At 38.0% G+C, this 26872-nt stretch overlaps 2 protein-coding genes and 1 long non-coding RNA gene across 9 annotated transcripts in view; 2 read left to right on the plus strand and 1 right to left on the minus strand.

The window, feature by feature from the left end:
• Positions 1-23661, minus strand: part of LOC143899659 (uncharacterized) — a 184015-nt gene extending 160354 nt beyond the window's left edge. For both annotated transcript variants that reach the window (XR_013257565.1, XR_013257564.1), the window contains exon 1: positions 23520-23661. This is a non-coding gene — a long non-coding RNA (uncharacterized LOC143899659). The remainder of the gene's footprint in view (positions 1-23519) is intronic.
• Ctns (lysosomal cystine transporter cystinosin) lies at positions 1724-23632 on the plus strand. Of its 4 annotated transcripts, none has more exons than XM_077410080.1 (11): positions 1724-1872; positions 2378-2703; positions 3152-3251; positions 18169-18220; positions 18313-18403; positions 18898-19089; positions 19868-20108; positions 20312-20431; positions 20518-20806; positions 20919-21021; positions 21594-22245. In XM_077410080.1, the coding sequence occupies exons 4-11, from the start codon at positions 18181-18183 to the stop codon at positions 21634-21636; spliced, it is 1119 nt and encodes a 372-aa protein (XP_077266206.1). In that variant the 5' UTR covers positions 1724-1872; positions 2378-2703; positions 3152-3251; positions 18169-18180; the 3' UTR covers positions 21637-22245. The 4 variants fall into 4 exon arrangements, with proteins under 4 accessions (XP_077266206.1, XP_077266207.1, XP_077266204.1 ...); XM_077410081.1 differs by having other exon boundaries at positions 21110-21660; XM_077410078.1 differs by lacking the exon at positions 21594-22245 and adding an exon at positions 23287-23632 and having other exon boundaries at positions 1725-1872.
• Positions 23392-25458, plus strand: Mrpl55 (mitochondrial ribosomal protein L55). 3 transcript variants are annotated; one of them, XM_077410085.1, is made up of 2 exons: positions 23392-23927; positions 24726-25458. In XM_077410085.1, the coding sequence occupies exon 2, from the start codon at positions 24727-24729 to the stop codon at positions 25054-25056; it is 330 nt and encodes a 109-aa protein (XP_077266211.1). In that variant the 5' UTR covers positions 23392-23927; position 24726; the 3' UTR covers positions 25057-25458. The 3 variants fall into 3 exon arrangements, with proteins under 3 accessions (XP_077266211.1, XP_077266213.1, XP_077266212.1); XM_077410087.1 differs by lacking the exon at positions 23392-23927 and adding an exon at positions 23960-24265; XM_077410086.1 differs by lacking the exon at positions 23392-23927 and adding an exon at positions 24320-24589.
• The last annotated feature ends 1414 nt before the right edge of the window (positions 25459-26872 follow it).

Consider the following 26872-nt stretch of genomic DNA (forward strand, 5'->3'; position numbering starts at 1 on the left):
AAATATGTCTCGATTCGTAATACAATAAAAAAAGTTGTAATGAAAAATAGGTTTTAAGAAGTTATGCCAATTTGGTTTATTTCACGATTTAGTGCATAATAATCTAAAAAATAGGATCTACGAATGTAGAATTCTCTCTCTCTCTCCTCTCCCCTTTTTCTAAAAGAAAACATAATCTAGAGAATGCTATAAATATATGATTTACTTTGACATCATTAAATATAATTTTATATTGCTGCTGTTCTCGGGATTTTCGTTAATAATTTTATTAATTGACATTTGTATTCATTAGACAAGAACAGGACACTCGAAATTATTTCAATAATTACTTATAAGCACTATCATTTTCTCATCATTGATCAACGAATGTAACGATCATGTTTTAATAACTTTTATTGGCCGCAACTTGACGAACGTGCAATGGTCTCAATTGAATTCAATAAACATTGATTAATCTCCTGACTTGTTGCTTTGTCATGTTGCTATTATATACATGGCGTGCGAATAGTTCAATACATATTAATAACTCAAAAACATTATGTCTTGTGTCATTTAAACAATTTTTTTTTTTCATTCAACCTAGACGATATATTATGATGACTGCACAGAAAATACAAACCGTTCGGAGTTGTATCTATTATGCAATCCAGTTTCTCAGTAACATAGTATATTGGATTGTCATTTTTAACATGAATTATACGAGGCACGAGCGTGTAATTTTTAACGATGACTATCAAGAAAAAATATTATAAATATGGAATACAGCGTTGGAAAAAAAAACCAAAACAAGAAGCCGAAAATGAATTGATTTCTTTTATTAGATAATATACGTGATAAAAATTCGATACAGAAGGAAACAAAATACTCGAATCTAATCTGTTTAGTACTGTTATCTAGAGCTGAAAAAAGCGGATCGTAAAATAATCATCCGGAGATAACAAAATTCTGCAAGTCTCATCTAATACAATAGCCTCCTAGGACCGGTTGTTCCAACCTGTTGGTGAACTAACTAATAGTTAAATCACATATGTGTCTTTGTTTTTCCTTCAAATTAAACGAAGATAGACATGTGGTTTAACTATTAGTTTAGTCTACCAATAGGTTGGAACAACCGCGGCCCCCTAGTCATCTAATGTAAAACAATCAAGTAGAGATAAAAAACTGATTTAAATAATTGATTTATTAGCTTATCACTTTCTATCGGAGATCTATAACATTTAAGGTTGGCTTTAAAAAATATTCATTAATTTTATTTGTCTCAACATTTAATATGTATTAAAATTAAAAGCAATGTCAATATTTTTGAATTTTTTTCGTTTATGAACAAAAGTACAGCAAACGCAGCTTTCTAGGGAAAAACAACGTAAAGACCAAATCAGAATTGCACAGGGCAATTTGGGTTAAATCCACGTGAATCCTACGTGTCTTACGAGAAGATTGGGGCCGTTAGCGATTAAACCGAATTAGGGCGTCTATTATGCAATATCCAGGTTCGTGCAATATAGAGCAATTATACAAACATGCAATGTTGCAATTATATAAACATTTGCAACATCGGGACCGCGAAATTAAACGATCGCTCACGCAGAAACAAGCAGCGAACGATCAGAAACAGGATGGAGGTGGAGGGGGGCACACTATGCATGGGGGGAAAAGATTTTAGTATGAAAGGGGGGGAAACCCTCTTACAGGATTTATATATACGAGCGATCTTGCGCGCGGGGCCTTTTCGAGTCGCGTCGTACGCTCGGCCGAACCGGTCGGTGTGATCGTCACGGTCTCGTCGCGTTTTCCGCGGGAAACAACAGTTTGTTCAGGGAGAATCGTTGCGGATGCGCCGATTGTTATCAGCATAATTTGTTGCTTCTAATGGTGAGCTTGATTTTTCACGCGATAAACATGAAAAAAATCATCGCGACGGTTGACAGCTACGAGTGCCTTGAGCTGTGTCGATTTGTGTGAGCTACAATAGACATAATGTTATCACGTGGCCTGTTCGCTTTATCGTCGCTCACTATTCTTATTACATTATAGATAACGACATTAGATAAGGCTATCGACAGCGAAATATTACGCGATAATGTTCCATTTCACTGAAAGAATCATTTAAAATTGAAAGATGAGTTGGATAATTTATATAAAAAAATATGTATATGAATTGTGGTGCGTATATATATATATTTTTTTATATATACATTATACATACCATAATTTATTCAATTTGTAAATAAATACGCAACACGATTTTCGAACGTAAGTGCTTGGGTGCAAAAATAAACTCGAATAATCCTAATATAATATGATTATAATTTGCGAGCATTACGAACCTTATTCTTTTCAATTTTAATTTAATTCTAAAGAATTATATTCCCTTTAGCTTCTTAAACTCCTATTACAATCATCCGCAACGAAACCGGAAAACTTCATGAACTCAAGATCAAGTTCAAGGACTCCAAGCATCGGAAACCACGGGAAAATTCAGTCGACAAAGCTTCAATTGGAGATTAAAGTCGAGATCGTTGCTCAGTGATTGCATTTATCAACAAAGCTGGATTCCCTGCACGGTGCCGAGTCTGTGGTCGAAAGTGTTTGCTCACCGGGATGATAACAACGTGATTTTAGATGTAATAGGGATCGAGAAGATCTTCAGATCATTTATTCTTCCAAATTCAATCGGATCGATCGATCGATAACGATATAGTGGTATGGTTCATAATTTTATCTCGAGTAAAATTTTTTTTAAATCAGGCTTGAATATGTAATACAATAGTAACAACAATTTTTTTTAATCTAATTATTAAATGAGAAATTTTTAATTAATTTGTATATTTTACAAGTATTTATAGGATTTTTTTTACCATGGACTATTTAAATAAGAAAAATAACACTTGAAAAATTTATAAACACGCTTTAAATAGATAGAAACAATTTTTTTTTCCTTTTTTTCCTAAATGTCTTTCAAATGATATTTACTTTGAAAATTAATAGCTAACGCAATGAAAGAGACAATATTGAGTCACTGTCGTTCAAAGTCACTCAAAGAATTTTTTCTGTCAACGAATGAAAATTTTTAACGTGGGCTTCTTCTCTCGATTTCTGATTACGAGCATGCATATTTCAGCGGCCTTTAATAAAAAGCTTCTCGTTACAGACGATCTCGTGAAGTCGGTTGTAACGCGCAGAGATTGGATGTCTCTGCGCCTCTCGATGGGTAGATTTTAACTGTCGCGGCTGAGAGCGAAATTTGACAGGTGAGTGAACGCTGCGGCGCAAACTTTTATCGGTAAATCAAGGACGGTATACCGGCGGCGGAATATGCATCGTAATAATCGTGATTGCTCGTGAAACCAGCTGAAATAACGCTACGGATAATGAACGGCGCGTCGGAGATAATGCCGGAAATATATAAGCCGCAGCAAAGTGAATTACTACGTCTGATCTAAAGAACTAACTACGCACCTAATCTGCAACTATTGCGCTGCTACCTTGTAACACATACACGGAAAGAACGGTTTTGCTGAAGTATTTAAAAATTTAGATGGCGGGGTTTTTTCATGGTGGGATTAACAGATGGGGCCTATATAGGGCCTTTTAGCTTAACATATCTCATATTAGGATCCTGTCTCATAATAAGGGGACTTTCCTCTACATATATGCGCTTTTTTCTTTTTAGATTCAATATAGTTGCAGCAAACTTTGATGTGCCTTTCATTTTTTTTTTCGCTACTTACGATATATTATTTATATGTACTAGACATCACAGACGCGCGCTTCGCGCGCGCTATTTAGCTTTAATATTACACACAACTGTCAAAATATGCTATGACAGCCGCTCACGAAGTTAGCGCAGCAACAGAATCAATCAGCATCGCGGAAAAAAACCAACAAAGCAAGTCGAGACTTTCGAGAAGACTTCGAGAGATGCGAGTATCGATTTAACATGCCTTTTTTTAGAAAGGATATGTATTGTGGATTATACGTATAAGTCTCTCTCGCGTGTTCGTTGAAAAGGAAACGCGAAAAGGAACGTTGAAGTATCGTTAAATCATCTCCGTTTGGGGGGAGGGAATGCGTGGCGAGAATTTTGCACCGCATGAATTTACGACAAAGCGATCCGTTATTTCTGTCGATCGCACAATGATTTAATTTTCACGAAACTAGCCGTGAAATCAAAATCGATCAGCGGCAACGGGGAAAGGGGACCCATCACTCGGTGTCGCGCGATTGACCATCGGCAAACGTGTAGTTATTCGGAACCAGGAAAAACGAGGGCATTGAATGCGGTTGCAAATATAGGCCGTAAGTCATTGGCACAAAACACACACACACACACACACACACACACACACACACGTATTTTGCACATATACAATAAAACGCGCGCCGCTTTCGTAAATCGCGAGAATTCCTCATTCAGCGATTTCTGTACGCGCGATCCTTTTGTCGTAAATATTAATTCGTAACATGATTATCGAAAGAATTGAGCGACGTGTCTCGACGTTAAGTAATAAATTAACTGTCAATCGGTTTTTAAATAATATCTTTCTCGTGTGATACAATTAAAATATTTCCAAGTATATATGTATGTATAAACCTATATAAGAGAGATCGTATTCTATGATATAGTTTTCAATGGTTATGAAAGTTAATTATTTTAAATTATTTATATTAATTGGAAGATAATTTTAAAATACTTTTACAAAAGTATTTGACATCTGATTGTATGATAAAAAATACATAATAAAGCTTGAATAAAATATGTACCTATATATTATAAATTATAGGATTTTACGGTAAAATAATATTTTAAATAATGTCCGATATTTTTTAATAAAAATACAGTGTATTCAGAAATTAAATTATAATTAAAAAAAAATTTTTTTGCACAATGTACACACGTTAATTTTTATTTAAAAAGAGCTTAAAAAATAATATGTGTAATAAATGTATAATTACATATAAAACATTTTCGAACGGAAGTGTTCGATCATTCTGTCAAGTCTCACAATCGCATCGCTGAATCGAATGAAGCTTGTTATCGTTATATCTCGACCGAATATCGCGTCAATGTATTACCCAGCGACACTTGCGCTCTATATGACGAAGAAAGAAGAAATCAAATAATATCGCGAATCTCTACGAGCATATCACACGTGAACAAGTTATTTAACCATGTCAATCGGTAACTCGTTATCGTCGATAAAACTGCAAAGCAAAATCTTTAATATTTAACAACACGACGTATCTTACTGGTAAAAGCATTGCAATTTAAGTTGCAATTCCAAAGTTTAACGTTGACAGGTATTTTTTTTTCATTTTAGCTACGTCAGGTATTACGTTTCACTGGTACAATATCGTTGCTGTCCGTATGACCTTTTTGAAAATGGAATAAAATGGCAAAATTTTTCAATGAAGCCATTTATACTATTTCGCAAAGAACTGCCGGACGTGCGCGTCAAATGCCATTGGAAAATAAATAATTTCGAATCAGGCGAGAAAGGGGGCCACCAATTGTCAGCATTACCCGGCAGCGCGCTGTGAACGTCACCAAGAAAGGTGCATAAATATTGGCCATCGTGCCAGTCGATTAATCCGCGATTGCGTCGATATTGATATTAAAACTCAATAAACTGTGAATTATTCATGAACGCGCGCCGGATCGGGCATACGGAGCTTACGCGAGCTTTTTAACTTCTTCATACTAGGTGGAACGGCGCTTTATCGACGGCCATAGAATAACGACAAAAAGCACACACGCGCGCGCGGGTGAGCACATCGCGCACACGGAATATAACGTGTTAACGACGCAAGTTGTTTTTGTTGAAAATTCCGCAAAATCGCCTACAGCGTATCGTAAACAAAACTGCGCTACTTATCCGCAACAAATGGAAATTTCGCAATACGGATCCGATATGCGATGCACGATTTGCGGCACCGTTACGAGCCGCACCGCGCGCATTCGTATTCTATTATTAATAAGCAATGAGAGAGAAGATCGACCTAGCTGCATTCGCTGCAGCCTGCCCGCCACCGAGAAGGCGACTTGAATTCTCTCGAACAGTCAAGGTAAACGGACAAATAGTAACTACGGTAGCGACGATAAAAATGTTATTAGCGTTCGTATATAGCATTCGTTCTTGATTAGCGTAGCGTAGCGGCGCGTTATTGCGCGCGAGCTGATGCTGGACATTGCGTCGCGGCAAGGAATTTTCTCGTATCAAGCCCGGGATATCGCGCGATCCTTTCAACGGAATGGAAATTCTCTCCCGTGAAATTTTTTGCCAAAGAAAAAGAGAGAGAGAGAGAGAGAGAGAGAAAGAGAGAGAGAGAAGCGCTTCGGATTGAAGAAATGCCGATTCTAAATTGATCAACAAAGCTGCTCTGAAAAAAGTAACGCGACAAAAGAGGGGCTGCAAATACACTGGCGACAATGATGAGTAATAAATAAATAATTCTCGAGGTCTTTTATTAATATTGCAAGCTTCTTATTCCTCGGCGCCGAGGAGCACGCTGGATAATTCTCGCGTGCAACGCGCGAGATGTCGGTCGGTTATGGGACAATGATCTTGTTATCGATGCACACGTGATTCACAAAGCGTGTTCCTCGTCATAAATAAGACAGTCGAGTCACGCGAGCAGTTTTCTTCGTCAGTAATCCACGCGCTCATTAGCCGGACACACACGTAACGATTAATATTTCTTAAATTAATCAAGATATCTAACATATTAACGATACGTGCCGTGCGCGTCACGTGATTGATAACATTTATTAATTAAGAATGATTAAGAATTAATTCAGAATATTAATTAACCTTGAAACGGTTATATCGATTTAAAATTAAAGCGATAAAACGATGATACATGTACAAATCAGATGTGCCTTTAGGAAAATTCGTATACCTTATCTGAAGATGGTAGATTAGAGAGAAATACAGCTTGCTTTATCGACGAGATATTAATCGGCTTTAATTAATTTTAGAAAGATTACAGAGAAATGATTTGACGAATTCAACTGCGCGGTATCGCAAATCTAATTATATTCTAGAGAATTAACCGGAATTTATTTTCAAATAAAGCTTTACACTCTTCCTGGAAGTTATTCGCGTCGCTTGCGTTGATATCAGGGGAGCACGAATTTTATTCCATTTCCATTATCGTGATAAATAACGTTAAATAAAAGTACAACGGCAACGCCACGAAGTCATAAGCGTCAGAGCAACGATAAAATTTGACCGTTATAATGAGAAATGTAAATATAGCTTAATACACGGCCGCTTATTGTTCGAGGATATCGGACATTCGGCTACGCGAATTAGCGACTCGGCGGAATGGAATAAACAAATGGCGTAATTAAGGTGGTACTTTCGCGGACCCAGTTAGTCAAGTAACGGTCCGTCATGAGGTAATTGAAAACAAACAGTGACACACATTACACACAACATTCCAATAATTATAATAATATAACATGATTTTACACGCACAATTTAATTGTATTTAATTATTTACTAATTAAAAAAATACCACAATAGTAGTGCGGTTGGACTCGATTTATGTTCGGTCAGGCATGACAGTACGAGTAAAGCAACATGCGCGTGGATCCACTACTTATTTAACCTCATATATCAGAGCAAAACATTCGGCAAGCCCTTATTTTCAAGGTATGTACGAAATCCGTAACTTCAGGGAATATTTTAATACATGAATAATGTGTTCATCTGATCGCTAAGTACATGTATTATTCGTTGAAAACCTCGGCCGTGCAATGGCGATTTGCATCGTTCTGTCTTTCTCGTTCATTAGATGTAAACAAGGATAGAATGACAATGGCACGCTCCGCGAACGCACATTTAGAACGACTTATTTCTTGTAAAGTGTCGGTAACCTCACTTGATTTTTCGTACACATGTCCCTTATTACTGTATATTTAACATATATCAAATTTAGGTACTTATCTAATACTTGTTCTCACGAAAGGACCACCTTAAATATTCACTCCCGTTCTACCGGTTTGTAAACCGGATTTCGTTTCGCCAACGGCATACGACACTATTTTTATTTATTTACGCGATGACACGTTACGAGCCGCGAGCGGAAATTGCGTATTGCCTATATCTCATGTGTGCGCGCGCGCGCGTATGTATTTATATTATATTTCGCATTACATTGAATGTTACAACGCGGCATCATGCGAAGAACGGGGATATATTTATTTGAACGCGCGCGCCGCAATTAATTCGATTATCTACTTAGGCCCAGTTTCACAAGTGTCGGTTAACTTTTAATTTTAGATTAACTCACTCTTCGTCTCTTTCTAAGGGGGACATTAGAAAGAGACGAAGAGTGACTTAATCTAAGGTTAAAAGTTAACCGACACTTGTGAAACTGGGCCTAAGGGTTGGTTTATAATAGCCGTAACCGTTAATTTAAGCCGTAATCTTTAAGAAATTGACCAATCACAGTCGATTATTCTTCTCACATTCGACTGTGATTGGTCAATTTCTTAAAGATTACGGCTTAAATTAACGGTTACGGCTATTATAAATCAACCCTTACGCGTTATGTACGTGCGCTCTGGTTAACTGTCATAATTTGTATACGCCAGGAATTTCTACTTTACACTTTGTAATTCTGCCAGCTAAAGAGATATAATCACACTTGGCAAAGTGTAGTCCGCGCATTTCTCTCTCTCTCACAAGCGCCGTACATATTATACAAGAAGTCTCATACGCAGCTCGCTAAACTCCGCAGGCGTATTGTTTGTGGTCAGTCAGTCCTACAAGCGGAAACGTCGAAACGTCAATCTGACCTATGAATAATCACAAAACTCTTCAGGAAGTTGTGATAATTAAGAAGAATCGACCTAAAGATATACCTAAACTGAGTTCCATAATCACCCTGCGCGTTTTATGATCCCCCTGTATAAGAGTACCGGTTTTCCCATTTTTTAATACATTTTATCGGTATCTACATCGTCATACATTAACTACTTATGTATAAATAGTAGTCAAGTATGCATTACTTGTGGACCAGACGTGGAATGTTGATCGTTATACTTTCCTCCACCGAGATTATTAATAGAATAGATGACTGTGTATTCTTCACCGGTCGAATATCTCATCTAATCAACTTCTCGATCGATTGATCGTCTGTCAGAGACGATGCTATCTCGTTACTATCACTTCAGCGATAGTCAATGACGGACTCGCCATGGCTTTTCCCAAGTGAGTCTCGTTTAAATATGCCATCACTCAATCAATCTCAACATCTAGTAATTACATCAATTAACGATGAGAAATTTCACAATGAAATTCGAAGCAGGTCAAGCTGCAGAAATCAAATCGTAATTTATTGACATTTTGATTAATATTTGTTTGATGAGTAACAAAATTTTTTGCTAATAATAATAATATATAACAGATTAACAAAAATCAAGCAAAAGAGGAAATGTATTGGAATAATTAAACAGTTTATTGGTTTAATAAATAAATTAAAAGTATGACCTATACGACTTGAAAAATAATTAATATTAATTAAATAGTAGAATAATAATGTAATTAATTAAAAGTTCCAGTTAGTGGACTTTACAGTTTGTTTTTCGTACGTTTTATTTAAAAAATTAGGGATTTCTAATAATATGTCTCGATAATGTCATCCTTTCCATCCTATTTTTAAAAGTATGCAAAATCTATCTAAAAAAGTTTTAACTCCCAGCATGCGTAATGAATATTAGAGTGCCGCGCGCTATTTTACGACATCATAAACTCGCGGTGGGAATCGAATTAGAAACAGACGACCGCGCAGAGTAACAACAATGAATATATTTTATGAAATTGAAATAAAATAACCGGCACCGCTAAATAAAACAAACTAAGTAAAATAAATAAAAAGAGGAACGGGGCATGAAAGCATCGCACATCGCGGATTTGTATTATCCGTTTTTTACAAAAACAAACCGAGAGAATACTGTAAACTAGCGACGATGTAACATATATACAGCAATATAAGCTATCTGCAAAATGGCAATATTAATAATCCATATTGTTGATTTTTACTGTTATTCTTAATTTATTATTATTATTTATTATTTTTTAAAAAATCAAATATATAATCGATGTGCAAGAGAGATATTTGAATGAAAATTTATTCTTTTGTATAAAGATTTAAAATTGTCGAATAATTAATTTCGAGAGAAGTGTACATAACAATGAACATTATACATTTAAAAGGAAATTCACAAATTAATTCACAAATATTAAATAAAATTTGAGATATGTAGAAACAGTTGAAAAATATATATATATAGATTTTCAGAAGACTATGATTTAACCATAAAATCTGATCTGTTTTCATTGCTGTGTTACGTCAAACCCCGGAATTTGTGGAATATTATAGTTTTTGAAGGAAACAAGGGAAAGGCTATTTAGAGAAGGGGGGGATAAAAAGACATAACTAGATCTTATCTCGGGTGCAGGCTGGAAAAGGCGCGTGCCTCGAGACGAATGCACATTTCGGAAAATTCCAGTCGTGAGCCAACCTCCAGAAGGGACGCTATTACGCCTATACTGTGAGTTTCGTGCACTCGTGGTCCTATTTTTGGTCAAGGAAACTAATCCCTATAACCAGGGATCGGACTGCGTGCGATTTCAGAGAGAGCAAGGGAGCTGAGGGCGAGGTCTTATTCTAAGAAAAATAAATGGTACTAGGCTTCTTTATAATTAATATACATTTACTAGTAAGGAAAATAATTTTAAACATTTATTATAAAGAGAAAAGAATTTTATATATATATATATATATATATATATATATATATATATATAATATAAATCTGCGGTAGAGTTGAGACGAAATTTGAGAAATGAAATCCGAGGATCCGAGAATTCGATAGACTTTTTTGTGACTTTTGGAGAAAAGGTAAGGATGAGAGAAAATTTGAGAATTTTGATATCGTCTTTATATTTTATAAATATTAGCAACATATTTTTTATACTATTTAAGCGATGCTTTCTCAAACATCTCACGAAATCCGATATTGCGATACGATCAAACGCGTTGGACGGTGATATTAATATTGGAAACCGGATCTACGATAAAAGGTAGATCGGCAAGGAACTCGTAAATTTACGTCGATAACCGACTATAAAGCACACAAGAAAGGCGTGAGGATACCGTAGAATAAATCGTACGGGAAAGTATAATAAACTACATAAAAGAAAAAATACGGTTCTATATATACGTATAAAAGATTTAATTTTTGATACGCAAAGTCGGAGGTTAAGATTAATCAAACTTAATTATTTCGATATTGTATTAATAATTGTTAATATCGTTTTCGTATAATACCTTCACGATTACAGCTTCATAAAATTTATCGTCGAACGAAAAAAAGATAAGTGATGTTCATCAAATGTTTTTTAGTAGCGTCGAAAATGCCGCGATATGTATTAATAATATTTTTCAAAAATGAACTACTATTATATCATTGTGAGAATAATCTCGCGCCAATAGTCCGCGCTTAAAACGTGTGCCTCCGTCGCCAGCCATGAAATTCACGCTTCGATGGACAATGCCCATCAATATTCATACGATAAAAGCATGAGTGCTCAAATTTCGACGTAGCTATTACAAGCTGTTTTCGCGACCTCCCCTCTTCCCCCTGTCCTCCCTCCTCCCTTCGCACGTATGTATGTACATGAATCCTGGCAATCGTACGGGTTTTTTTTTGTAGAAAATGATAGGATACGTTAATGCATCCGATTGTATGCACGACGGCCACGGTGCACCTGATGATTTACAATACGTGACTGCAGCGCGCGCGACTCTATATTTGCGCGCCTATAATTTGTTTTCGAATATACGTAATAAACCATGGGATCAAACAGAAATTAATGAAAGCTAAATTCGCTTTTTTCGCGACTGTTAATTTCGCGCGAGTGCAACCGCGCTGAATGGGAGAAAAATCGCGCATGCGTTACAATGAATAATATTGTTGTACTTCACATTACAGGAAATGCGTTATAAACACACGGATACGGGTCGAAACTGAATCTTTCATTATCAAGCAAAAATCGCGCTTGAGCGAGTGGCGCAGCTGCTAAACGAAGGAAAATTGCGTTGCGGCTGTCGAATATTACTCCCCCGCTGCACGTTGTGTGAGAATAAAATCGATATGTAATTGTGAATGTGATAAAAAATTAAATCAGCAAAATTGTGGTAATTAAAAGACTATGAGAGCACAACGCGGTTGTTGGTGCGTATATATAATTTTTCATCAGATTACAAAATTTATTTATTCAACCTTCACGGTATAATGTTCCAAATTATCTTATATTTCTCATCTATTGCGATGTTTCAAGATATTTAAATACGTTTTCGTATTTTTCGATCACGATCGCGACAATATTTGCGAAGCATGAGTGAGCATGATTATTTAAGACGTGAATCGAAAATCCGAGTTCAAATCCAACCAAGAATCATTGAAACAGAAATTTATAAGACGAATAAAAATTCAATACTGTAATAGAAATAATTCTTAATATGTATAAATGTAATATGTGACATAATTATTTCGTATTAATATAGCGACAATTCGATGCTTCTACTCGAGATAACGATTGGCAATAGGATGATTTGCTGTGCTCGCACTAAGCCACGTGGTTGCGTTCGCGAGTAAAAGTGTGTGACTCTGCTATTCGGTCTGATGATCGGGCTGTCATTCGGTAGGGGCTAATCCTATACTTCATATTTCTTCCTAATAACTGTGAAACTTAAGCGAGGCCGCCACAGAGTCCAAAGTCTTTTTCTCTTTTTATCCAAAAAATTAAATAAATTACTCTACCTATTGTTAGTCATGTAAATGTTTCACAATGTGCAATCGAAACGGGTGATAAACAATGGTAAAACGTAAAAGGTTTTTCGAATTGATGAATAAGAGTAAATTAACAACGACCTCTTGATTAATTTGAGTTCCGATGACCAAAATAAGTAACGATATCTACCGACGTGATCATTGGATAAAGATCATCTCTGAATTTCTCGGGAACAACGTTACGTGTCCACTTAACGACGGATTCATGACCATCATATATCTTGAAGTCCGAGAGCGCGTAGAGGCTCACGTGCTCATACGTGTAAGTCGGCCGGTCGCGCGTGCAGCGCTGGCTTCATAAAAAAAAAGGAAAGCCTTGATAAAATCGGGAATAGAGCCATAAAAAATTTCTCGACGACGCGACGGCCAACGACGGACGGACGGCGGAGAGTGGCCGGCGGCGGCCGCACATTTCGCGCTCCATCGATCGGCCGAGAGGGCCCCGAGCCGGCGACAGCGGCGCGGCGCGGAGTATTTAAAACCGTTTAGTCGGCCAGTTAATTGCGCCAATAATTCCGCCGATGGAATAATAATGCCGACCGTCGAGTCGCGGCGTGCGGCCCGATAAATCCGACGAGACGAGAGAGAATCAGAAGGGCCGCGCGCCGCGCGCCGCTCGAGTCATCCCGACTATAGAGCGCGCGCGAGACTACGCACATCCCGCGCAATGATATATTGAGCGACGCGTGGCTGTAATGTCGACATTTTGCCTTAATGTATCGCGGAGAATAATACGGTGAGAGAGAAAGATAGAGGGAGAGGGGTTTCTCTAAAATATCCTCACAAATATACGAAGGTGCGAGACATTCTCCACCTCGATGACGTCCTGGCGGATATTAGGAAAAGAATTATGCCGTGGGGTGTGCTGTTGCCCTGGGTGTTATATTTTTCGGCGTCTGATGCAAATTTCGCGAGGCATAGTTTTTATTAATTTAATTATATGAATTTTCAACCGCGCGCGAGATATACACCATTCATTATATATTTACTTAAACTTATCTCATTCGCTCTTAAGAGAGTGAATGAGATAAGTTTAAGTAAATATATAAGTTAAAACAAGACCATAATACATAATTTATTCGTATGACATAGCTTCCGTCTATGCATAAGCTAATGATGTAAGCCTTCTAAAATTTGTAAAAATCCAGAAGCAGAGAACACGATCGGGTCGGTATAATGTTGTGTCTCCGAAATATTAATGAGTCATCGTGTTAAATTATATTATACTTTATAATCGGAACGTTAACCCACATTGCGCGCGATTAAGTAATTGACCGTGATAAGAAATTAGCATGAAACGGGCATTAAGTCGATCCGACAGCGCCCGTTCGATGTATAATTTTCAATTTATGATAATTGTTATTACACTCGCCGCAATTTTAATTCGTGCAAATCGTTCGCAATAACATAATACAAATTAGGGAATAATACACGACAGTGCATGCGGAGGTAACATTATTACAAAAAAAAAAGAAAAGAAAAAATAAAAAGTACTTCCCTGTATTGCGAGGCTAAAAATCGTCTGTTATTCTCGTGCTTAATTAAATTCGCGGTATAAATTATTAGCGATTACGCTATTAAACGAATTTACCTAAATGCGAAATAAATGAGCGGTCATTTTTATTCCCCGCGCGTTTCTGCCTTATTTTTATGAAATAAAATCGTCCGTCCCTTTAATCCGGCTCTAATTAGGATCTTTTACGACGTGGAGTTACGTACGTTTTTTTTTACGTCCTTTTTTGCGCATTACGTGCGCGTATCTCGGCTCGAATGAATCCGCAGCGCTAGATATCAAAAATAAAAATTCAACTCTGTTCTCTCTTTCTCCCTCTCTCGCTCTCTGTCTCTTTCGCTGTTCTCTCGTCCTCTCTCGCTCTTTCTCTCTTTTTCTTTCTTTTTCAAGCTCTTTTGATCGTGATCCACAGTAGGAAATACATTTCACATTGCGAATCAGTACACACACACACACACACACACACGCGCGCGCGCGCGCGCGCGCGCGCGCGCAAAAATTTCACGAAAGCATATTTATTCTTGCTACATGTAATAGAATAGAAACATGACAATGTGTTAATATAAAATACGATTTTACGAATAAAAACGTAGGGAACAAAAAAAGAGCTATACGAGAGAGCGAGAGATATCGGCAACATGCCAAATGTGAGCGTTCTAATAAAAAAAATTCTCTCGATTAGATTACGTTGTAAAAAGAATTACTCGATTTATCGATTTTCGCGCAATCCGGCTTATTTTATTATTAAGCGTCAAATCCTATTGTTCTTTTCGCTGTACGCAAAATCTATCTTTCCCTTTCATCACTTTTTATCATATGAATTTCCTGCGGCACGTAAAAGTAAATCTCGTTTGTCTTCGTCATTCCGTAATCGCGCGTTCGACATATATTGTTCCCTTTTCCTCCTGTCTTTCACTCTCTTTCTCTCTTCCTCTCTCTTTCTCTCGCCGAGAATCGTTATCATACTCTTTATATCTTTTTTTTTCTATTTTTTGGAATACGTGCTGGCCTTTCCGCAATCTCGGTGGAACTTCACCGAGACTTGACCCACTAAGGCGTATTAAGTTTATCGTCGACTAAGCGCGCTAAACGCGAAAACAGAGAAAAGGAAAAGAGCGAATCGAGTGTGTGATGGAAATAGTGGGCGAAATCGCGTGAATTAACGCTAGCCATATAATACGAAATTCAACCGAATTTTCATTCTCCGATATACAGCACGAAAGGGACGAGCGACCATTTAAATGGTCAAACCAATCGGTGAAATGACCCTTGGACGTTTAATTAATCGCATTAATGTTAATTAGTAATTAACCGATTTGTAATTAGTTGAATGTTATTTCTATATGTCTATATATATGTATATATATATATATATATATATATATATATATATCATTAGATGCATTGGACGCGATGCAAAAGTCAATTTTTACACGCCTGAAACAATTCGATATCGCATGATCGATATCGCTTATTACGAAAAGTTTTCTTCAGACGCTTTTAAAAGTTTCACTGTTGCAATTGAGCGTACATTGCATTATAGGACAACACAAATAAGTTTCGACGAAACGTATACATGCACGCGAATAAAAGGAAGGAAATTTTTGATGGCCAGAAATTCCCTGTCGAGGAGTCTTGCATGGAAATGCTTCTTTTGCTTTTAAGAAAATAATGAGTAAATATGGACTTTATATTGTCGGGCGCTGTGAAAGTTTCTCTTCGAATAAAGTTCCCCGTTATTTTCAATGCGTTGCTATAGGAGCGTCACGCATTTTACGATGATAAAAAAATAATTACCTATTCGAAATTTTAGAATAATAATAATTGTTAAACAACAGAATTTTTGAAGCGAAGCAATAATATAATAAGTAAAATAAAATAAAAATGAAATTCACTGAGACTCACTCGATATGAGATAAGATAAATCGCTTTTATCACTTAAGAAAAACATTTTCTGATTAAAAATAACACACACACACATACAAGACAATTCTAAAATTTTAACAAGAATGTTATCGCGGTTCATGATTTTTATATATCTCGCTTATTACTTTGTAAGGATTTGCGCAATATATGTCGTCTGGTTGCGCAAAAATAACGTTACATTTGGCAATTATACATAAATTGCAAGTTATTTCTGTAGAAAGCTATAAGAACGTTGAGAAACCCCGGTCTATATTGCAAAAAAGACGTTGACATTATATTAGCCTGCGAACGTATAAATTTGTATTCTTCCTACGTATTCTCATTGTCAGTCTTACAATTAGTCTTCCAGGTCCTTCCTATATTGAATTAAAAAATGACATTCCGTTACACTTCGAGAGAAAAAGTCCTATAATTTAAACTTGTATCAGACTCAGACAGCTGATTCTTCAAACAATGACATAATTTCTTTTTTTTAAGCTTTTGTGGTGTCAACTTAATAAAGTTTTTTAAAATTATACATGTATGTAGATTCAAATATTTTCTTAATTGCATCCCCTTGTTCTTAATTATATCTTATATTCTTCTCATTAGTCTTTCTATTAAATTAATAACATTCCCAGAAGTGTCGTTATTCTTTTAAATCGATTGCGCGGGTCATCGCTACATGAATAGTGTCATAAGTGTATTGACAAGTGAATCACAGCAGAGCTCTTCAAGAAACAGTATTAAGAGTTTCATTATAACAAAATATCTCGTAACTATCACATTAGTTATCTCACAATTAAAAAAAAAAATTAATTAAATTTGTTTTTTCTCTCTCTTAAAATTTTTTTTATTTTTCTCGGGGTGTGATGTGTAGACTTTCTTAATTGAATCCTAATTCTTAATTATATCTCTCTTACATCTGAAACATAATTATATATTTACATTAATATATTTTGCTTGTCCGTCTCTCTCTTCAACCATTCACTATTTTTTACAAAAGCACATTGTGTGCGTGTGTGTGTGTGTGCATTTTTCGCAGTGTGTGAGCACGTGGTATACGCGGGTTCGCTAAACTCAAATGACTGATGTGCGGTTCAGTCATCCCGGTCATCCCTGTTCCCTGTTAAGCCCCTTGCACGATAGGCGATAGCGATAGCGATAGCGACAGCGACAAGGTTGCCGACAATGCTGTACCTTTGTCGGCAACTTTGTCGCTGTCGCTATCGCTATCGCTATCGCCTATTGTGCAAGGGGCTTTAGTCTTTCGATTTCTTGCCGCCAAGTGTCATTCCAGCTGTGGCGCGTCACGTGCTCATTGTTGACGTTGCACGTTGCACAGCACACATCTCAATCGTTCCTTATCACATTTCTAACTGCGAAACGAGATAGCGTCCGTGTCCGAAACGTCGCGTTCGTGTTCGTTGGCCTCGTCCTAGCACACGTGCAACGGAGAATTGAGAAACGGCCGTCAACGACGACGACGACGACGACGACGAATGGCACTCCTCGTCGACGTCGTCGTTGTTGCTCCGCGCTTCGACAGCCGCGGAAATTCGAGGTATCCGCGAGGATACGAAACCGCTTGACGATCTCCCGATCATCGAGACCGTCGACGAGCTGGCGACTATAGCGAGATGCGACAGCGCGTGATGTGTCGTCGTGTCGCACGAGTTATCGCGATAACTCCGCGCGTTTTGAGGTTAAACCCGTCGTCGTTCGCCCCATTGCGTCTCGGAGCCCTGATTCTCCGGACACGCCGCGTGACGCCCGCGAAAGAGCGTTAATATGGCGTTCTTTAAACGATGACTGCGATTAATTGCGGCTTCATTAAGGAGCGATAACGTCAGTCTAAATTTGGCACAACGTCTTGTTTCAGTCATCGTCCAACATGGCACTAATGCGTTACTCATGGCTCCTGTTGCTACCAGGTGAGACGCGAAAGAAGTCTAGAGAAGTATGCCACAAGTGTCTCCGGTCTCGTTCTTGTATGTAGATCACATGTCGCCTTTCATATTTGCAGTTTTAACGTGCGTCCAGGGAGCCCTTAGAGCGTCGACGCAGGATTTAAAAGTACACGTCAATCAGGAGACCAGGTTCAACTTATCACTGACGTGAGTTATAGCTTGTTATGCGCCGCATAACTCGAGCCCATTATATGGAGCTGCATGGATATCGCGTCGAGTACTTATAGATTTTATTGGCTATTATGTCGGAGTCACGATACTCTATTGCTTTTAGGAGGGGGTGGGGGGAGTGTATGTGCTACTGTACAGTTACTACTCGCGACGAATCAAGTTCATTGACAGGAACCTTTGTTGCATAGACGAATAACGAAAAATGTCATGAAACCAATATGTCTACGTTTTTTATCGCTTTGATCCACATTCCACATGTATCGCTTAATCCCAGTGACATAATTCGCTTTAACTCCTTTTATCACACGCTCTAAAAGCGCCGATAACACAAGCTGGCATCTAATGATCTTGAGATGTAACCTCTGGACTTTATACTTTATGATTCAATTACATTCGCTTGGTGGATGATCTCAGCGTGCTTGGATTAAAAATGAGATTACTTGTTATCAGACACATCTCTTATCTTGCAGGGAATCGTTACCTGACGGCAGAGATGCACTAGTTACGATAGCTGCGCAGCATCCCGATCTGCTATCTATAAACCCATCTAACTTTTCCATCGCACCGGCGGACTCACCGAGAGAATGGATTGTTTATGTTAAAGGCCTCAATGCAGGTCATTCGATCGTTAGCGCTAATGTGACTCCTGGTGATATCACGGAGTGAGTACATGCAACGGAATGTTTTATAGAGATTTCACGAGCTTCTTACATTTCGATTTTTGTAAACTCTAATCGGTTGTTGATGTTTTCATAACGGTAGATTACGAACGTATTGTATATTATTTGGCATAAGTATCACTCGTAATCAAATATGTTGCACAACATTAAACATCAGCAAAGAGCAGAGACCTATGGCACCGATGCCTTCCCTCGCTCTTCTCTGTCCTTCGTGACTAATTCTGAAAAGATTCCGATCGGTATTACATTCACATTCCATTGCACCAAGACTGATAGCTAAGACTGCACAGATAGCCTCTTGACCTAGACTCGTCAACCGAGCTGAAACTTGAGGTTTCGTTAGTCTGTGCCCAGATTTGGAGCAGGAATTACTTCCTAGTTCAATCACGGTGTCGTGTTCAAACTTGTTTATAAATGATTTTAATACTTTTGTGATATTGAGAAATCAGTGACGAAATATGTATGCACACTCCGGAGTTTATACGGTTGCGTTATAAACTTAATGTGCCCCTTAATATTAGATCACAAAAAACACTGTGTAAAACGAATTTATCTCGAAATTTGTAACAATTATAGAAACTGTTGAAAAAGATGTCCATGTATAAAATTATTATTATACCGCGAGATCAGTTGCATACTATCGATAATTTAAAGTGAGCAAATTATATTTCTGCTATTTTTCGTGTGCGACATATTTTTCTTTAAATAATATTTCAACATGTAAAGCATAAAAATAACTGTCTTGCATATTTTCTTTTAGTTTCTCTCAAGCATTTGTTAGAGTGACGATAGAGAAATCAGATGCATTGTACCACATCGGTGCTGTGGTCGGATGGATATATTTTGTGGCATGGAGCGTGAGCTTCTATCCACAAATCCGTATTAATTACAAACGTAAAAGTGTCGTGGGTCTTAATTTCGATTTCCTGTCACTGAATCTAGTCGGTTTTATTATGTACGCGTTGTTTAATTGTGGCCTCTACTGGGTACCTGAGATTGAGGTAAGCTATTGTCGTGTTTGTTTCTATATTTTGCAATGAAATAAAAGCTACGTATGTGTACAGAGAGAGAACACTAACTGTGAAATAGTTTTATAGATAAAAATTCTCTGATAAGAATGTGCGCAAAAATGCACACGCGTGTGTATCGCATGTGTATGTGTATGTGTATGTGATAATCAATTAATTTACTAAAATAATTTCAGAATCAGTATTTCGATCGATATCCAAAAGGTTTGAATCCCGTGCAAATCAATGATATATTTTTCTCGCTACACGCAGTATTTGCTACTGCGGTAACTGTTGGGCAGTGCTTTATTTACGAGGTAAATAAATGTGATCGAGACAGCGTATGTTTTCTGGATGGCCGGCTATAGGAATTGAAGTGTAATCGTATTTATTTTTACCTCAGATTGGCAATCAAAGGGTGTCAACGACCGCGCGTATTATCCATGGGATATTCGCGATTTTTATACTGATATCTTTGATATTATCTTTCGTCAAGACAATCCAGTGGCTAGATTTCCTCTACTACTGCAGCTACGTCAAGCTAAGCATAACGCTTATTAAATATGTACCGCAGGCGTTTTACAATTATAAGAGGAAGTCCACCGTCGGCTGGAGTATAGGAAATATATTCTTAGATTTTACCGGTGGCATTCTGTCAATGCTACAGATGATACTCAACGCTTACAACTATGGTAAACATACGAATGTACTAGCTAGATTCACCTCCGTCTCGCGTATACTCAGAATACATACTATCGAAATTTAATTCGTGCGGAACATTAACGTCACAAATTTTTATCTCAGACGATTGGGAGAGTATTTTCGGGGATCCGACTAAATTCGGTCTTGGATTCTTTTCCGTGGCATTTGATATATTTTTCATAATACAGCACTATGTCCTGTACAGGTACGTATACATGCATGCTTCAATATTGCTTGCGCTTTGTATCCGATTTTTTTTTTGCCGCATGCCACTCTATCGAATAACTTTTTAGGTATCCTGAGCCCGTGCCACTAATAAAATAAAGCTATAGCATCTTGCGGACTAAAGTTTTTACATTCAATGAATGTGTGGTGATATTTCATGCGGAAACTGGGGATGCTCACTGATCTTTTTTTTATATTTTATTATTTCATGTTAAAAATAAGCATGATCAATGCATGATTTTACTAATCGTTAATATAACAGTTAACTTACTTCGGTATTTCACCACGTTAATTTAGTTATATATACCTAATTGTACATATATTATAAATAATATACACACGCACAATGAGAGAGTACATTAAATATTTTTGTACGAGAATGGGAATATTTACGTGTGATTGGATTTTCATAATCGCATATATATATATATATATATATATATATATATATATATATATATAATATATATGTGTGTTGCGCCATTTCGTCGTATCTATTTAGTGAGCTACGCAATTGTAGATGTGACGTAGAGCAAGACTTTGATTTTACAGACATAGCGATGAGAAGGTGATTGACCTGAACGGCAGAATATAGCGACTCTACGACGAGGACTTAATTCTCCCTCCCACAAAAATCCTTTCCCGATCCATACTTTATATAGATGTTTTTATATTCGCATAAATCTCTGCATGTGTATATTGTGTATCTGCGCACAATATAAATATTTTTTACTTTTATAATTTTCATTAATTAACTTCATCAGTTAATTCTATTTCTTAATTTTATTTAATTTTAAGGCAAAACGTACATGAATTGATATTATAACTACGATTGTTCGTATTTTCTCTAAAACATTATTTTTTATATTTCCGGCTAGGTTATTTAAATTAGGAAGATAGTACAAACTATTAACGTAGGACCACAATGAACAATTCTAATACGAATTTAAAAAAAAAGAGAGGAATAATGCAATCTCAAGGGGAAGTTTGCACAAATAAATTACACGTTTGACAGTATTGCCAAGTTAATTATAGATGATAAAGAGTATTTAGCAGTTTATGATGTAAAATAAAAACACTATATATTAGAGAAAGGATGGTATATAGACGGAATATTTTTTAATGTAGCAAAATTTCTGTTGAGACCAATCAGACAACGATTATATTAACGTTGTTACAATAAAAATATTTTACGGAGTCGGTATTTATCTCGATATACGAGGCCTTCATTTTCATTATTTTCACGGTTTACCATTCTGTTCATTACGCATCGGATTGAATCCCCACCCGAGATAATTACAGATGGTATTTCATTTAAATATTAATGTCTTTGAGTTTGCGGGGTAAAAGTAAGAATCACGGTTCGATCACGCATGAGGCGCATGTCCCGCGTTGACGCTTATCATCGTAATATTGTTATCCCGTGCATCTCAGATTCAATTGTCGCGAGTTTCGCCAATTGCCCGAATTGGTGGAAAGACGATTTCCGGCACAACTTGGGAGGCTAAATATCGTCCCGAATGGATTTGGATGCCAAAATACAGATTTTGCGTGTGCGTGTCGTCTCGTGTCGAGTGCGCCTGATTTTGTTCCCGCATTAACCCGGGAATAGACGTCCACCTATTTTTTTTTCTTCCTCGTCTCGAATCGATGAACGACGCGCATAAAAATAGCAATCCGCAAGGCTCATCGTTATTTCTTACGTGACGTTCGTTATTCCCGAGATGCAGCAAAACAAATCGATGGAAAAGTTTCGCGACGGGAGCTCGCGTCGCGAAATTAATCCTCGTGAGATTTTTGAGGAACGGAAGGGGGATTAAAACTCGCCATATTTAATCTCACGCTTTATTTGATACGCGCGATAATTATTCGCGTCGAATGATCGAATACGTATATGCGGAGCTGGTATAATGACAAAATAAAAAGCGCAACCAATGCTCACCGAAAAACTCTCCCCCCCCCTTCCTTTTAATCCCGTGTACGCCAGAAAAGTCGGCTATTTTCCCAGACAACACCATGTTCAAAATTGAGACATATAAGACGTTTCTTTGGACATGCGTGCCGTCTGAATTGATTCCCGGGTCAATCTAACTCGCTAACTCGATACTAACTGTTACTAACCGGTCTTTAAAACGACGATATATCCGCGGCGAGAGATACTCGACGTTAAGGGCGATTCGTCGATCTCCGCTCGAAAGAAAAAAAAAAAAAAAAAGAGAATGTGTCGTAATTCCTTTCCTTTCAGGAATCGCGCGGAGTACGCCGAGCTGCCGGGCCATTGCCAGGAGGAGCCCGAGGGCGCGTGCACTGCGTGCAGCGCATGAAAACACGTGTCGCTTGTCGCATCGCAATATCGTCCCCCCGTCCGAGCGCATAATAATACGAGCGACGACGCGCCGAATGCGCGTCGCCATTACGCGCCCTTCCCCCGTCGCGCCTTCGCGCGCGACACGAACACGAAGATCAATTATTGCTTACCCCGTGCCGCGTCTCCCGGTGCTCGCGTCACCGGCGTCGTCACTCCCCTCACCGCCTTGTGGAGACGCACGATCATCAAGCTGCACCGGTCGATCCTCCTCGTAGGACGACGAGTCGCACGCAAAAAGCACGCACCGACGCCCGCGCGCGTCCGCCGCACCGCTCCGTGTCTCCGTGAGAAGGAGAGAGACGCGTGAAGTGCGCGGCGATTGCCGCGCATTTCTTGAATTGGCAATCTCGATAATCGCAATTCGATTGCACCCCCGCCAGCGCGCGCGGCCGCCGTCGCCGATTCGTCGCGCGGAAACGACACCACACCACGTGACCGTCCCGAACGTCCGAACGTCCGGCTGCGCAGAGCTTCGAGTCGTTGCATCAAGTCGCTCGTCACGTCGATCGCCACGGCAGGTAAGCTCTCCTTCGATCGTCCCCGCGAGATTTTTCTCGCCGTATTACGAGCGTAGACACGGTGTTTCAATGTGGTGACATAATCCTGAGCGATCGAATAAATGACGCGTCGTGTTGCGTTCGATATTGCCTCGGAGCAACGGGCAACATAACCTAAAAAGCGTGATACTCTTAAGGTCTACAAAAGTCTAGAAGGATTGGAAAAGTGCTGTAAAACGAAAATAAGAAGAGCAGTTGATAGTAGATTTGTGTCGAAGAAACTGAAATTTCCGATTGGAGACGTGACGATGAGCTCGGGCTTATCCTGAACCTGTGAAAAAAAAATATGCTCGTGTGATGTGAGATATCTAAGAAAAAATATATCTTTTCGCTTGTATCGCTTGTATTATCGTAAATGAGAAGATTATATTCGACGAGAGTGCTCTTTAAAGTTATCATTTATAGCTGGGACGGGTTATCTCTCGTGTTTTGAAATCGTTTTAATTGGAGTAAAATTATGCTTGTGGGTGATCTCTCGATGAAACTCTGATCGATTTAATCAGTGATTAATTTAATTGGCAGAGCTATACTTCTAGCTACGTGATTTGTGGTCCAGATCTTTCTTTCCCGTGCATTAAGCAACGAGAAATTGTTCTTATCTGCGGTGACAAAGTATAGTACAGGTATTGTTTAATGAGATAATTGCTGATTAAGTTGATCGGCGTTTGGTCGGAGTTACTTCTTGCAAATATACAAGACAAATTTATACTCTGTAATATTAATAACCTTTTAAGCTACAGAGACATTTACTTATTTCAGAATGATCGCTTTGCTCGCCCGAATTGGCAACTCCGCGACTGGTCTGCGCAGCAGAAATCTCAATTGCTGGACGGCGGCGATTACGAGGAAGCACAGAGCGGTATACGAACGGACGTATCCTACGACGCTCGTCTTTTCCGACGGTAGCAGTATAGAGATCCAGTATCATGAACCGCGGAAGATAATAGTCTTACCGTTGAATCTCGCGGAACTTACGGAGGCGGAACAGAAAAAGAGACTCGAGATGCGTAAGCCGAAAACGAAAGTAGTTATAGCCGAAGAAATTGAGGATAGCTTCGATGAGAATAGATATCTCAATTTTAACAAGTGATTGCCTCGGCGTTTCTGAAATTTGTATTATATATGTTATATTTGTGCAAAAATATATGTTAATAACTCTTTGAGACTCTAACGTAGAAGGTTATCTTATTTTTTGTTTAGTATAATGTTTTTAATAGTTATGTGTTCATTTTTTTCTGTAGTATAAAATATAAATAAATGTAAATACTATTACTATAAACTTTTGTGATACGTATGTCAAAACGTAGTTGTAGGAAATGAATATAATTATAGATTTTTACAATTATTGAACAATACTGTGAATTGTATGATAAATGCCACGTATGAATACTGCGCACTAACATAAGCATTGTCACAGTATTGTTCTGTGAACGTAGAATAATTTCAAATCTTTATAATAACACAAAAAATATATTTCTATACAGCGCACAAAGATGATGTAAATTCCCTCTTTACACTCCATCTCTTATTCCATCCTTCTGTCTCGCTCTCGATTGCTTTTGATTGAAATTCCGTAAAATAATACATTTTACGATACAAAGATAATTATGCCCGCGTGAATCGAGTATAATAAATCCTTAGTTTTTGTCGGAAACGACCTTGAACTTGTGAAAGAAAGTAGACTGTACGCCACGGAAATCGAATCGATTACAGTCTTCGCGTCCGCTTTCGAATAATATTCCTTTCTCAATGGGCAATAATCGTTTGGGTAAACTCGTTTTCACATCCGGATGCGTAGCCGCGGGTGAGGTGAAATTCCTCGGCAACGCGTGACGATCGTGAACGAATTGTAACACGCACACCTTTCCTCGGGTAAAACATAATTTCGTCGCCTCGCGTTTTGTTTATATTTTTACAGTTGTTTCGGTTTATTTTTTACAGCTACGCCAGATAATTGAACGTCTTTTTTTCAGTTTGTACTATTTGCATCACGAGCGTGACATTCTACGGGGACTCGGGAGGGAGGGAGGGGGAGTCGCGATTCGCGATTTTTGATTACCGGTCATTAACGAAGGAACCATGATTTTTTTGCGCAAGTAGCGCACGTGCGCTATCATTTCTGCGGTATGTCGCGTGACGAGAGGGGCCCCTTGCGACCGACGTCGTTTGTTTTAGAGCGATTTCCACCGCGCGACGACTTTCACCGATTCTCGCCTTCGCACTCCGACACGCAGTTTTCGTCGTCCTCACGCTAACCGTAAATAATTACCGGACGAAACGGCGGATGAACTTTCAACGACGTGCAGGGACTGAAAGTCCTCGTCGTCGTGGCGGTGAAGACGCGGGCAAGCGAAAGTGATGGATTAGTGCAATGCGGGCCATTATGATCGATGATTAAAAACACCTTTGCCTCGGGAAAGGCGGATGTAGCACTGTATAGTAGTGCTGCAAAATTGTCATTATTTTTTCGACTGTCAGACAATCCCCGAGAGAAAAATGTCTCAGAATTTTTCATACCGTTAATCAGAATTTCTGTAAAAATGTCCAAATTTTCTTAGAATGCTCATAATTTTCTAGATTTTTTATACAAATTGGAACGTTTTTTCAGAAAAACTCATACAAAATAAAAATAAAATATTCAGATTTTTCCCGCCAACATATCTTTGAAATGTGAATAAATATGAGAAGATCTATGCAATTTATCAGAAATTGTTATATACGGATACTGAATGTTCCAAAGATCCTCATCCAATTTATTCTGAAAGTATTTGAGAAATGTTATATATTTTTTTTCAGAATTTTTCACAAGTCCCAACTCTTACAAAATTTCTGAGAAAAGATGAAAAATTTTTTTCACCAGGGAAGTCTACATGAAGCTCAAACATAGATAGTAATGTGCTACATTT

This window comes from Temnothorax americanus, unplaced genomic scaffold (assembly GCF_048541705.1).
Source record: "Temnothorax americanus isolate GAGA-0224 unplaced genomic scaffold, ASM4854170v1 Scaffold28, whole genome shotgun sequence".
Classification (NCBI taxonomy): domain Eukaryota; kingdom Metazoa; phylum Arthropoda; class Insecta; order Hymenoptera; family Formicidae; genus Temnothorax; species Temnothorax americanus.

Coding starts and splice junctions, on each gene's coding strand:
- Mrpl55 (XM_077410085.1), top strand. CDS start 24,727: ATGATCGCTTTGCTCGCCCGAATTGGCAACTCCGCGACTGGTCTGCGC.
- Ctns (XM_077410078.1), top strand. CDS start 18,181: ATGGCACTAATGCGTTACTCATGGCTCCTGTTGCTACCAG. Junction 18,221..18,312: donor ATGGCTCCTGTTGCTACCAG/GTGAGACGCGAA, acceptor TCATATTTGCAG/TTTTAACGTGCGTCCAGGGA. Junction 18,404..18,897: donor AGGTTCAACTTATCACTGAC/GTGAGTTATAGC, acceptor CTTATCTTGCAG/GGAATCGTTACCTGACGGCA.